At 33.0% G+C, this 15,376-nt stretch overlaps 1 protein-coding gene across 2 annotated transcripts in view; it reads left to right on the top strand.

Moving 5' to 3' along the window:
* CSMD3 (CUB and Sushi multiple domains 3) overlaps window positions 1–15,376 on the top strand; it is a 1,208,741-nt gene that overhangs the window by 585,172 nt on the left and 608,193 nt on the right. For both annotated transcript variants that reach the window (XM_032760296.2, XM_032760295.2), the window contains one exon: window positions 13,505–13,608. In XM_032760296.2, the coding sequence (XP_032616187.1) occupies window positions 13,505–13,608 (104 nt within the window). The remainder of the gene's footprint in view (window positions 1–13,504; window positions 13,609–15,376) is intronic.

Genomic DNA, 15,376 nt, shown 5'->3' with positions numbered 1-15,376 from the left:
TTTTTTTTTTGAGACGGAGTCTCGCTCTGTCGCCCCGGCTGGAGTGCGGGAGATCGAGGCACATCACCTCTTGAAGCTACCATCTTTAATACTATCACATTAATAATATCTGAATTTTTGAGGGGAGACATTCAAATGATAGTATCTAGTGTGATCATCATTCTTCTAATCAATGTTTTTGTAAACAAAAGCACAGAGAAGTATAAAGAAACCAAACATAAAATCTCCCTTTTTGGATAGAATTGATGTTTCTTCTAGAAAGCATTTATGTTTATTTTATTCTTAAACTAATATTTTAGCAACTTCTTTTTTCATCACATACATTTTAGTTAATTCCATAATTGCATGTATAAAATTATGGATTGCAATTTTACTAAAGTTAGAGGCAGATTCATTTTAACATCTTGAATCAACATAGTTTTTGTAACATCATGAGAGTTTAATACTTACAATAATAGTCATTGACTTTCAGTATTTTATATTCTCTTGAAGATGTGGTACCACTCATTGAATAATTAGGAATAAATAGTAAATATTCATTGTATGTCCTTTCTATATTTTATATTCTTGATGCTAAAATTCCTCATATACTAATACACAAATATAAAAAGTACCTAGTTGTATATAAATATAGACACTGCATAATTGTGTAATGAATCACAGATCACCACCAAAAACTTATCTGGGCTTCTGTGGTCTCAATAATTTAATTTCCTATGACTCTTGAAAGGATAATATGAGATATACACTTAGAACAGGGCCTGGAATATATATGTTCAAAATATTAATGTTAATAATATTACTATTATAACCACTACTGCAACTACTACCGCCACCGACAACACTAATAAACTCCCAGAGCTAGATGGATATAATGCCTCCACTAATGTTTGAGTTTAGTTTCCTGCTGTGCAGATAACACACACTCTCATACATTTCAGATCTTGAAATATTCTTGTGGAGACTCCCTGCTGATGTTAGTCACCAGAAACCATCAGCAGATGCTTCTAAGTCAGAATAGGCTGCTGCCAAGAGAGCTTGAAGAAGAAACTGGCAAGAGCTGTGAGCTTTTGCTTTCCATCACTGAGATATTTTGCAGCAGAATGGAAGGTTATCTTAATGACAACCTTAGAGTTAGTGGAGCCATGCTCAACCTTCTGGAACATTGTCTCCTACCCCAGCTACCTAACACCTCAAGAATAGCTGAAGCTGGGTTGTGAAGAGAGAGGAGGCATGTGATATACCTGTGTTACCCACAGCACTTGCCCTTCTTAATATTACAGCTTTTTGGTCTCCTGGAATCTCTATCCAATGTGAAGGGGAGTCATTTAGATGATTTAATTGCCCTCACACAGCAAGAATCACATAATGTACATATCAAAGTGTAAAAATTTGTGTAATTCCTTTGCTCAGTATTACATATCTGCTTTGAATTTTAACCCCTTCTGATGTAATAGCAAAGTTACCCACATCAGTTATACTAGGGGTAAGGTTTGAAGGGAGCAACATCTGCAGAGATAGGATGTAGTAGTTCCACCTTTTTTTTTTCCTGTTAGGACCTCTTCTGTGTCCACCCTATACGTTCTCAGTCTGTGATGATCTCTAACATCCAAGGACAAGCATAAAGCACCTCATGTGCCTTACAGTGGCCAGATGGATACCAATATTGTAAATCTTAGCTAGATGTTACCTGGGAAATCCTACATTTTTACAGTGTAGAACCTGGGATTGCAATCGATTTTTTAAAAAGACAGTGTGCTAACATCAGAAAGCTTCTAGTTAGCACTTTAAGTAGACAATAAAAGTATAAACACAGAAATAAATAATCATAACGCAAAGAAATCACCCTTAATGGAATAAAGAGGAAGCCCCTTAGAAATGTCAAAAATACTTTTCTGAGCAGATGATTTTTAAGCCAATATTATGGAATGACAAGGAACTGGAAATGCAGAGAGAATAGTGTCTGAGACAGAATAAGTAGTCCTCATAAAGGATTTTTATGGCCCTGATGTCTTCTAGAAACTAAAAAGATGACAAGGGCCCTTGGTATAGTGGGTAAAGAGGAAAATGGGCAACGTGGAGACTGTAGAACTAAAGAAAGATCAGATCATAGAGGGCTCTTTGAGATTTATTCAAATATGGAATGAGAAACCACTGATAAATGTGATATCTAAATAGTTCCTCTTTTCATTCAGATTTCTCTCAAGTTCCTCACCCTCACCTCCTCTATCACTGAACAGCTCCACCACTCTCTATCATCTTACCTTGATTTATTTTTCTTTAAAACACTTCATAACACGTATGAGTGTTTGAAGACTTCATATTCTATAAGATTATTATATATTTTTTAATTTATTATATTCTTCCCCCAGTGAAGGAAGAAAAGTTTGTCTGTATCTTTATCACTATAACAGTGCTGGTAAAGAGTCATATTTTTAAAAATGTGTATACAATTAAATAAATCAATAGCTTTTAGATAGAAGAGTTATATTATCTGATTTGTGTTTTAACTTAACCTACAAAACTTAAAATAGGAGCCTTCTATTTGAAGCACAGTTCACAAAATAGGAAACAGTAGTATAGCTACCTTTCCTCACTCTGTTTTTATTAATTAAAGTTTTACTTATAATTGACACATAAAAATTGGTTCTGGGGTTCAGAATTATACAAGGTTGCAGTGAAATACAGATATTTTGCTGTCCCTATACCTTACATAATGATCAAATCAGAATAATTATTGTATTTATCACCTTAAACATGTATTGCTCCTTTGTATAATAACATTCAAAATCTTCTTTTATAGCTATCTTGGAATATACACTACATTGTTATTACTATAGTCACTCAAACTTCAACTTGGTACCCATTGACAAAGTAACTTTCCCAGTTTCTCCTTCCTCCTTATTCTCTCCAGCTTCTGGTAACCACAATAATACAATGAAAACTATAAAGCACTGATGAAAGAAATTGGAGAGGACACAAATAAATGGAAAGATACCCTGAGTTTGTGAAATGGAAGAATTAATATTGTTAAAATGTCCACATTACCCGTAGCAATCTACAAAATCCCTATCAAAATACCAGTGACCTTCTTCACAAAGACAGAAATAATAACCCTTACCCAGTCTTTTCCTAACTACTGGCTCCAGAGAGCATTCATTCATGGGCTACAAGTCTTTCCTCCTGCATAGCTGTGGCAGGTAATTTCTCTTGTACCCTAACTTCCTGGACTGCTGCCTAAATTGCTTGTTCAGGAAGACATAGAAGTAAACCGGGTTCCATAGATATAAACTGATATTCACTACTCAATAACCTTGTTTAAATAAATTACATAAACAAAAATAAAGTTAGCAACAAAGACCATGCATTGAGAAGCTGGTATCTTACATCCTTTCTTTTGGTGTCATAAGAGAAATAACAAGGATAAATTGAGGCTGGAATTAAAACTCATTGCACGGCTCATTATATATGAAAGTATATAAATATCTGTATATCACTACTACAGTTGTGTGTCTAATCATTTTGAACAAACCTTTCATTTTCTCAAAGTCTGGAGTCAAAGATTTTTTATATAAAAATAGATATAGATAAATAAATGAAAAGAGAGGTACCCTAGACCATGATGACCCCATTATTAATAAGGGACAAAAAACAGAAAAAGAGCCCTTCTTAACAAATTTATTTGAATTAGCCTCATACATATCTATTTTTCAAAATATTTTGGATATATATGACCTAACTTACACAAATTTGTAATGAATAGTCTCCTAAAACCAAGAATATTATCTGCAAGGATTTTCTTCAAAATCTGTAAATTCAAGTTGATCGTTTATATGTATTATGGAATTTAAATTATATCCTCCAGTAGCTAAGCACGAATAAATAATGGAAAGGAACCAATGGTTTTGTACTGTTGTGTTATGGATTTAATATTTGATGAATTTTTCATTTTATGTAGCTTCTTCCCTTCAGTGAAACATTTGTAGTGCTTTAATCTGTCATTGTTACATGCCAGCAATCCCCTAAAGGAGAAGACCAGTGTACAGATATTAAAGGCATAGAAAAATAAAACAAAACTAAAAGCTTTTATCACTCCATCAGTAGCTCTCAGTGTCCCCAGACTCTCCTCCACCCCGTCTCTAAAATATGAGCCCTTGCAAGAATTGAAACTGTTAACCTGATGCTGGCAGCAAAGTGGATGAGCCTAGAGAATTCCCTGAGGTGGCACTTCGCACTGTTGAATGGTCTAGCCTAGAGTCTTGGGATATATATTCTGTAATAAAATATGTAAGTAAAATATTAAATGTTGCAGTGCATAATTCTTCTAGAATATGAGATATTTATTATTTTCTCTAAAATGATATCACTTTCAAATGAATAAATAAGGAATTTTCATGTGTCATACTTTAAGCATTTTGTATCATACAATATTTACCTATTTCACAAATTTCATGTAAGTTTACCTTTGTATATTTATTTTTTAAGTAGCTAATTTAGGATGATTATTATTTAAACATCATTAACATGAATTTTCCATATAGATGTGAAATGTATGTCACTTATAATACATGTCACAAAAGCAGCCAAGTTTTAGAATTATTCTGAATTATATGATTTTTTAATAAAGGTACTCCATATTTTGCTCTCTCTGAATTAGACATTTATAAGCAATAACATTTGATAAGACACTCCTGCCAAGGCATAGATTTTTGTGTGGGCCTTTGAATAATGCCTTCATACGTATGGAAAAAAAGGAAAAAAAAACTATTATAATTATTTTAATTTGGAGCAAAGAAACCTTGTCTGAATCCACTCTTCTCCATCCCTACTTCCACAGCCCAAGTTTAGGTCTTCAATCTCTCTAACCCTGCCATGTTATCCTTCAAATCCAGATTGTCCCTGCTGCCAAATGAGCACATAAAAAATTAAATATAGCCTTTCAACATTGTTCAAAATCTTAATTTGCTGCTTTTCATATAGAAGATAAAGTTCACAGTCCCTAATATGGTCTGTTTTCTGCCTTCATCGCTAATGTTCCTTCCCATCACTTTTTGCCTCACAGTTTATGTTTCAGAAACAAAAATAATATTTTTTTCACTTTGCCATATTTCACATTCTACCCTAGAATGTTCTTTCCCAGTTTCCAACTCCACCTTCCTTGGCAGTGTCGGGTTTTCCACCTCAGGGAATTCTTTCCTCTATACTCTCCAACTGGATTGAGTGGCTGTCATCTCTGCTAATATAACCCAGTGTGTCCATATCCCAAAGCGATCAACACAGTATTGTATTCATCTTGCTTATGTCATGTTTCCCTCATTGGACTATGATTGCCAAGGTATAGAAAGTATATGAAGAAAGAATTGCTTTAATTAGATGTCAAGTTGATTGTGTAACATGGTATTTGCATACCTTGAGATTAATTAAAGTTTTTGTATTTTGTAATTATACATATATAATGCACGCTGATTTCCATACCGGGGAGCAAAAATAGTTGCTAATATTAGAGTGACTTATTGCCATTCTGAAATAATCATAATGGAGAAAAGCTGCTCCCAGAAAAGGTAAATTTTTAGCAGCATAGAGTTTGGGGGAAAAACTCTTATCTTGGAATCAAATGGGATTGCTGAAAAAAGAACTTCATCCTCAAGATCCTTTGTGAACGGATGTGAATACCTATTTTAAGATAATTGACATAGCTAATAATAACTGCCATTTATGAGGTCCTACTATATATCAAGCATCCTGTGTTATTTTATAATCCTTGCTTATTGTAATACATATTTCAACCTTAAAAAATAGGAATTATAAACACTATTTTATATAAGTTAGAGAATTGCTCAAAACAATATAACATTTTTTAGAGAAATGGGGCTATAATCCTAGGCTTTTCCTGTGGACCTATCTATATTATCCTGTCTCACTAATGAGTATAGCTTGGTATTGGTATTGGCATTAGTTAAAGCATCATTAATTTGTTTGGTTAAACATCATCAAAGGCTAATTTGAATGTTGTACTAATTATGTAAATAAAAATGTCTAATATTGAGAATTTTCTTCAGCTTTAAGAATTATCTTGAATTAAAAAATACAGACTTTACCATGGAATACAAAAGAACTTATATAAATAGATGCTTTCTATATTTTTCCTAAGGAATTTATGTAATATTTATTAGTTGTTAGGTTTCAGAAAATGTCTCTCCCTGTCATCACTATTTAATACGTGAGGCATATGCCCAATATCAAAGAACGTATTTATAAATTATATTATTATAACAACATGATATGAGGTATTTGGGATACATAGAAAATATTTTCTAAATTTCGGAACTTTGTTAACAGAGAATAGCATGATGTTTAAGCATATAATTATTATCGTCAAGCAAACTTGAAGTTTAGTTTCATCACCAGTAGCCAAATAAACATGGGAAAATTACTTGGGCAAAGCATTCCTTTAAACTGAGAATTTATTAAAACCATTTATTCATTGGAATGTCTTCAGTTTACATATGGGAAACCTCAAGTCGAATGACTTAAATAATAAGAAAATGCATTATTTAAAAAGCATACTGTCCAGAAGCATGCAAGCCCCACACACACAGAAAAACACCATTCCTAGGTTCTGGACATCTCAATATGTAGTTTTGCTTTGTCTTCAAACTATGTATTGTGAGATGGCTGTAATAGCTGAATACATTCAGATAGAATTACCTCAAAGCAGAGTGATTTTTTGTACTTCTTTGAAAACCAAGAAATCATTTTGCAAAAGCCTCTCAGCAAATTGCTAATCATCTTCCAGTGGCCGGAATTAGGTCAAATACGTGTAATCTAATCACTGGCAAATGGAATGGGACATAGAGTGATTAGGACCCATCTCAGGAAACTCATAATTGGATGAGCAGTCCCTGAGCATTAGGATGTACAGAAAAGGATACATGGGAACAAAATATATGTCCTGCTGAGAAGAAAAAGTCAAGGGTAAATACGGAAGGTGACTGTTGGGTAAGCAATCAATAGCATCTGCCACATTTTCCCCTTTGGTTATCAAATACCTCTCCAGACCCATTTTTCTTCTCCTGCATTCACTTTGGAAAAAATACCTACGTAAAACATACTTTCTATCTACATTAATAGAGAAAACCTAAAATTTCAGCCATTTACTACATACAAAGATATGTCCAGAATCCCTGAGTGATACACTAGCTTCTCCATTATATTTACAGGTAGTTCCTCATTGTCTAAAGACCTGTGGCTAAAAGATAGGTTATCCCAAATCCAATATAAAAGTATAGAAAACAAACAGGGTAACTCCATAAAAACTCCCATTCAGAAGAAGAGAGAATTAAAGCTACACAGTGATTCCTGGGTCACAGAACGATATCATGACCTTCTGGATAAGACTAGTGAATACTGACTTCTGTAGAAATGGAATGAGTTCCTAAATAAGCTTGGAATGTAATAGAATCCATTTACCTTGTCATAGTGTCCCATAGCTTCTGGCTCTGATTCCAGGGAGGATTTATTTTTACCTGTTGAACAAGACTGCTGTGCTCTAGAATTTCAGTGCCACTACGTATTACAACCACTGTTGCCCCTGAAACTGTATGTTTCTGCTGCTTTTGACGCTCTTTGCCAGAATCCAATCTTTGTTTCCTTATTTATACACATAAGATATGTATCTGATTGATAAGGGAATCTTAGTTCTCATACCTGTACACTGGATCCAGTGAATAATGGGGAATCTAGGATCTGACCATACTGGGAGGCATGCTGTACTTCCTACGAAGATTCCTAATTTCCCAGACAAAAGGAGGATATTCAGGTGCTGGGCAGCCAGAATAATGTATAGATGTACACAACATAGACTTTTAGGGTCAAAATAAAAGAATGCATTTATAATTCTGAGACCAGTATTTTACATAATATAAATATGTTCCATTAAAAAAACTCATGTTAATGGGTATTAAGTGGGAATTCCTCACGGCTTCAGAAAATGACAATGTAGAAGTTATGGTATTAAATTATCTGTTCAAGATTCACAGAATGATTATGAGACATGGCTTCCGTACCAGTTTTAACAAAATATCCTGTAAAAACCTTTGTATTGAGCCTTATGAGATATGGATCTACCAAGTATTTAATATTTAATGCTATCTATGGATTTTTTACTTCTGGAAAGTCAGTGTTAAAAAGCATTACGTTATTTTTAATTGACTTCATTAGTAGATTAAATGTTTTAATTCAAACCTCAATAAGCAACACTAAACAATCCAGTTGGAATCACCATTTCACAATGGAAATCAAGAGAGAGACTTACTTGGTTTAAAAAAATCAAGACAATTATACATTATTTAAATACTTTAATGGTATATTTTATTATTCCAGTTTTTCTTTCATTAGTTCTATGTGATAAATGCAATTTATGTTTTTGTTTATTTACTCCACAAATGATTAGGAAGAAGTAAAACAGGCAAAATGTATGGCATTCTTTTTACACTAAATGCATAATATTTTTCCTATTTTCTTACTAAATGTTTCAGCCCTACTACCAAATAAACATGTAGAGAAAGTATTCCTATTATATTGATGACTATTTGTTGATTTTTTAATTAACTTTTCTATATTATACAAAAATAAACGAGTGGAAATGTCTATTTGGTCACTTTCATATTATTAAAGTATCAATAAAGAAGGAAAATTTTACATCAGACTCCTGATGTTACTTATTACATTATAAAATGAACAAGTTTTGTTCTCATTTTGTTTTCGTTTTCCTAAGTTTTATTTATACATTCTATTAAAGATATTTTTCTTTTAACCATATCTCAATATACTATGTTGGAGTTTTACTGTAATGCCTTACTTATGTTAATGGCTTCAAATAAGGCAAAGTTAATTTTTATTTTTTTAATGCACAAGTTTTACTTCTGTGAACTATTTCAATAATAATGCTAAAAATAAGCATAAACGAATCAAACTAAAACGAATGTATTATAAAAGTTCAATCAGAATATTCTAGCTTCTCAGTAATTGTGTGTCATTGAAACTGTTCAAGAATTAAGTGTCTAAAAATTCAATGAAAGCTCAGTGGTTAAGTGCTTATCCAAAAGTATATGGATTAGTTAGCAATTAATTCATCACTTAATTTAAAGTGAGATAGAGCTCTCATTGTTGCATACACGCATGCATGAGTCTCAGTTACAATTTAGGCAAAATAAAATCTACCATTAAATGGGTGTCCAACGTCTTTAGGACATGATTATACAATAATGGATATCAAGAGTTTGGCACAGAACTAGCAATCAATTAGGCAGTCATTTACCTAATTTTTATCCACTAGCCTATTAGACTTTTAAGTCATATGAAAGGAAACATTCTCTAATTTTAATTACAGTGCACTCATAGATCTACTGTGAAATAGTTTGGGGTGATGAAGATCATGGGATTTATCCTTCTGGCAGGATGACAGATGAGGTACTTTGAGAGTTACACTCACTGAAATATAAGAATCATGGTAGCGTTCATGTCATTATTAGTTCACAGGAAAACAAAAGAAATGTATAAAACTATGAATGAATACCATGCAAACAAACATACAGACACACACACACATACACACACAGGCATACAAACATATATATTGGAAGCATTCCCTCTTAAATGAGGTACAATTTAATTAGACTAATTGTCATGTGTTCTACTAAACATTTTACCAGATATCTAAGAAAGTTAAGATTTTAAAATTACATAATTTGGAAAGGAAGAACCTAAAATATTATTTACAGAAGACATGCTTGCTATGTAAGAAACTAAAAATAATTTACAAATGTTTTAAAATAATATGGAAGCTTTGTCCAGTGCCTAGTTACATCAATATACAAAAAATAAATCTTTTCTACATACCAAAAAAGTTCCAAATATAAAGATAAATACCACTTTCAATAACAAAAAGCATTTTCAAGATGTAATATATTAAAAAAATTATTAGAAGATATTTAGAGATCCAAATAAATGAAGAGATAAGTCAGGCTTGTGTGTAGGGAGATTCAATACCTTAAGATGTCAGTTCTCACCAAATCAATTACAGATTCACTGTAATTCCATTAGAAAGCCCAAAATAAATTTTTGAAGAATTTTACAAGTTGATATGTGAAAGACAAATGGTCCAAGAGTAGTCAAAATACTCCCAAAGAACAAAAGTATTAAGTGTGTGGAGTATCTCACTTATAAGATACAGTCTTATCTTACAGCAATAATAATAATAAGCCAATTTGTGGTAGTTCGGGTACATACCAACTTACCAAGAGAACAAGATCCAGAATCCAAAATCCAACGTATTTATATACAGAATAGTAATATATGTTAGAGTTTGCTGATCATTGGAGAAAGAAGGGCTATTTAATAAATAAAAAATACAGAGACAACTGGATGTTCATATTGGAGGGAAAAATGAAAGGAATGCTGTGCTAATTTATATTGCTGTGGAAAAAATTACCCAAAATTAGCAACATGAAACAACATAAATTTGTTATCTCACAGTTTCCACAGGAAAGGAATCTGGGCGTGGATATCTGGGTCTTCTTTTCAAGGTTGTACCAGGGTGAAATCAAAGCATTGGTCTGGGATGCGATCTCGTTTGAAACTGTAGGGCTTCTTCCAAGCTCACTTGTTGGCAGAATTCAATTATTGTCGTTGCAGGACTTAGGCCCTCAGCTCCTAAAGGCCACCCTTTGCTCAATGCTAAACGTGCCTTTCCACAGCATGGCAGTTTGTATCTTCAAGGCCAACAGGAGAGCATCTCTTCTGATTTTTTGTTTGCTTGTTTTTTGATCTCTCACTACTAGACCTTCTTTTAAAGGGAATCCCCTGAATTAGTCAGGGCCACTCAGGATAATCTCCCTTTTAATGAACTTAAAGTCAACTGATTAGACATCTTAATTACACATCTTTAGTATTCCTTCACCTTTTCCATACAATATAATCATAGGATTGATAATCCGTCATCTTCATAGGTCTTGCCCACACTGAAGAGGAGGGTATTATATAGGTTATCTACACCAAGGGATTAGAATATTGGAAGACATCTTAGAATTCTGCCTCCCACACATTCCTACTTTGCAGTTTCTGTAAAAGTCAATTCACGAAAGATAAAAGATATGAAGATACATCTTTATGAGCCTGTGTCATTAATATTAATAATTTTTACCAGAGTAGGATTTGTTTATCTACTATTTTATGAGCAGATAAGTAAGTCCTACTCTGGTAAAATTAATAACTTTTTCTTATCAAATAATCTAACAAGGAAGCTGTGAACTTGAAGCTATTGCAACACATATAATGTAAGGGATTAGTATCCATAATATATAAAGCTGATCTCAACTAGTGAGCCAGATCCAATGGTGTACTATGAGTGAGCCACAGGTAGAACTAAGATATTGATTTAACTCCCTCTATGGAACAGAAAGTCCTGGGCAAAAAAATAAAAATAAAATTCCATTATAAGCAGCTTCACCTGTTCACCTTTGTGTATTACAAATATTATTGTTTTCAAAGTGTGCTATAATGGAATGTTTTCAGAATCACCAATATAAAGAATTCTTGCAAACAATAACAAGTAGACAAGCAGTCTGAGGAAAAAAGATGCCAAAACACAAATAGTTGTGTCACAGAAAAGAAAATATAAATGATACATAAACATATAAAAAGATATGCAACTCAATTAGTATTAAGGAAAATGCAAAAAAAAAAAACAACACTTTTACACCTACTAGAGTGGTAGGAATAAATGCATTCAATGTACACAAATGTGAACATTTGAATTGGTAAAACAATTTTGGAAAACCATATGGTACTAGGTTATAAAATGAATTTTTGCGGTTATTACCTAGTAAGTATACTGCCTAGAGACATACTTGAAAATGTGTACCAAAAGATGTTTAATATTGCTCATGACCATGTTGCTTATAGTAGCCAAAAAAAAAAAGAAAATGGGAAACAATCTAAGGCTGTATTGACAGGTAATTATTAATGGGAAGTATTTATATTTTACTATAAGTGGAACAAATACACATATTTTTAAAATTATGATCATGTAAAATGTATAGTTCAAAGTCTTTATACACATGCTATATTTAAACTTGGCCAAAACAATTGCTTTAGTCAATGCAAACATTAAAATATTTTATAAAACAAGAAATATGTGTAGTCAGAAATTGTTGGCCGGGTCCAGTGGCTCACGCCTGTAATCCCAGCACTTTGGGAGGCTGAGGTGGGCGGAACATGAGGTCAGGAGATTGAGACCATCCTACCTAACATGGTGAAACCCCATCTCTACTAAAAATACAAAAAAATTAGCCAGGCGTGGTGGCGGGCGCCTCTAGTCCCAGCTACTCAGGAGGCTGAGGCAGGAGAATGGCATGAACCCAGGAGGTGGAGCTGGCAGTGAGTCAAGATCGCACCAGTGCTGTCTAGCCTGAGTGACAGAGCGAGACTCCGTCTAAAAAAAAAAAAATTGTTATTATAACAAAAAAAGCCAAGATATAAATTCCTTTATTTTTAATTATTTTTATAATAACAAAGTAGCAAATAGTTATAAATATTACTAAAGAAATATCTTCTTCATTTATTCTCTCATAATATGGTAACTTCAGGCATTCATTTTATCAGGTGGTGAATAATATTTTATTATAACTTATTTTTTGCTCAAAGCACGACTCTATGTAGGACACTATGTAATTTTATGTAATTTATTTCTGTACTGATTCTTAATTATATTTTTTCAATATTATAGCTATTTTTTAAATTGCAATTTAATTAAATTTGAATTTTTGCATAGGTATATAAACAATATATGGATACATGAGTATATTTTAGTAAGAAATAATGCTGAATTACATACCACGGTATTGTGTGTCTCTCAAAGTATTGTGCTCCCAGTTTTGCTACTCATTTTAATATATTTGAGGAATTCTGTTACCAAAGGATACATAAAAATAAACTTGATACCATTCTGGCAATCTAGATTCAAGTTTAGCTCTAACAAATTTTAAGCTTTACTACTTAATGGAAATAGCACACTCTGTTTCTGCATGTTAACTTTATAAAATATATATGCAAATGTGTGGAAACCACTCTCCACCTACATATACTTTTTATAAAGCCTTCTTAAAGTAGATTTGCTTTAATCATTCTTCAAGTAAGCGTATTCTATAAACAGAAACCATGCAATTTCATTGAAAATTTAATGCAGAAAATACAATAAGGCAAGTAAAACTCATGTAATGATATAATGATTGAACTTCAAGAATATTCTAACATGATTTGCTGTGATACTATGAAATTATATATATATTTATTTATACATAATTGAACTGCTTGTGTGTGTGTGTGTGTGTGTGTGTGTGTGTGTGTGTGGAGAGACAAAGAATGCATTTCTGTCATTGCTTTTTTTGTTGTTTTTATTGCATAACACAGTATATTTAAGGTGTTTGTTTCTGTTTACTGCTAGGTTATCCAGATAAATTTTGAAGAATTTGATCTGGAGATTGGCTATGATACCTTGACAATTGGTGATGGGGGCGAAGTTGGAGATCCTAGGACAGTGCTCCAAGTGTAAGTTCCCAATGTTTCATTTTTGCCTTAGCCTATTGGGTACTAATAAAATTTTACTTTCAAATTATTGTTTTACATTGATTGCTCCCACTACTACCGGCAGAAGATGCACAGTAACTTAGTTATTATTATTAACTTTCGTAGAATCTGTTAGTGCTTCTTCAATGAGATTTAAGGCACTTTGCCTCAGTTCAGTTGGGCTTCTCTAACAACATGCAGTAAACTGGGTGACTTATAAACAATAGAAATGTATTTCCTACAGTTCTAGTGGCTAGGAAATACAAGATTAAGGTGTCAGCAGATTTGACGTCTGGTGAGGGCCTGCTCATCTAACCTGATGCTTCTCAAAATAGGGTCTTTTTGCGTCACAAATGCATCACAAATGCCTGGTGCACATTTGAAAATGTAGATTTTTAGGCCCTCAAGCCGAACTTAGTGAATCAACATCTCCAGGATGTGAATTTATCAATCTATATTTTAACAGACTCACTGCATGATCCTTATGCACATCAAAGTTGGAGAACAACTGATATAAGTGTTAAAAAAATTAGTATCAGCATAGACAATTACTACTGGTAATGCCTTTATTGTGTGTAAATTGACTAAAGGTAAGCTAATTTTTTTTCCTTTTTTTTCTTTTCCTTTTCATTCTCTTCTCCCTCTTCTTTTTATTTTCTTTTTAATTTTACAGGAAGGCCTCCTAGAACTATTATTCCAGAATCCTGTAATAAACCAGAATCCTGTAATAAACCAAGGGTTAACCTCATAGTCACACATAGTATGTTATACGCTCTTTAGTCTTATTTTTCTAGAAAACAAAATGAAAAAAACAAACTTACTCACCTGTCTTCATGCACTCTTGACCTCAACTTCAACCTCTTTCCCCTGTCTGCAACATGGATGTCATTGATCAACATGATTTGGTTGTCTATCTCTGGCCTACTACAGTTCTGTTTTGTGTTTCCTAAGGTGTGATGGACAAATGGGCCAGCATTTTACATGCTTTATACGTTCAATGATTAGTTCGTTTTCACATTGCTTTAAAGAACTACCTGAGACTGGGTTATTTATGAAGAAAAGAGGTTTAATTTACTTTCAGTTCCACAGGCTTAACAGGAAGCATGACTAGGAGGCCTTGGGAAATTTACAATAATGGAGGAAAGCAAAGGGGAAGCCAGGACCTTCTTCACATGGTGACAGGAGAGAGAAAGAGAGAGCAAAGGGGGAAGTCTCACATACTTTAAAACCATCAGATCTTGAGGGAACTCACTATCATGAGAATAGCATGGGAGAAATCCACCCCTACAATCCATTCACCTCCCACTAGGTCCCTCCTCCAATTTGACAAGAGATTTGGGTGGGGACACAAATCCAAACTATATCAGTTATGTTGCTCACATTTTTGTAACTTCATTCTTAACACTTCCTCTCTTGAAAATGATCAGCATTTATGTTGCACCTGAGCAATAATTAGAGCCTGTTAGGCATATTACCACAGTGAACTGACATTTTCCAGAAATAATCAACATTTCCTACTAAATCTTATTGTGGTTTTATACCTGATAGCTTAGATTTCATTATAATATAAAATTGCATATATTTTACATGCAATATACTGTAAAATTGTATATATATAAATTGGCAGCAACAGAGCTGCTCTGATGATTAGCTATGCTTTTTTCCTGTTATTGTTTGTCAAATACAGAGTTTTAAGGAACTGAAAATTACATGTAAAAATTTGAATTTATGGCTTCTTGTAAAACTGGTG

This window comes from Hylobates moloch, unplaced genomic scaffold (genome assembly GCF_009828535.3).
Source record: "Hylobates moloch isolate HMO894 unplaced genomic scaffold, HMol_V3 SCAFFOLD_9, whole genome shotgun sequence".
NCBI classification, from domain to species: domain Eukaryota; kingdom Metazoa; phylum Chordata; class Mammalia; order Primates; family Hylobatidae; genus Hylobates; species Hylobates moloch.
Note: the sequence above shows the minus strand (reverse complement) of the source record. Positions and strands in the feature narration are given on the sequence as shown.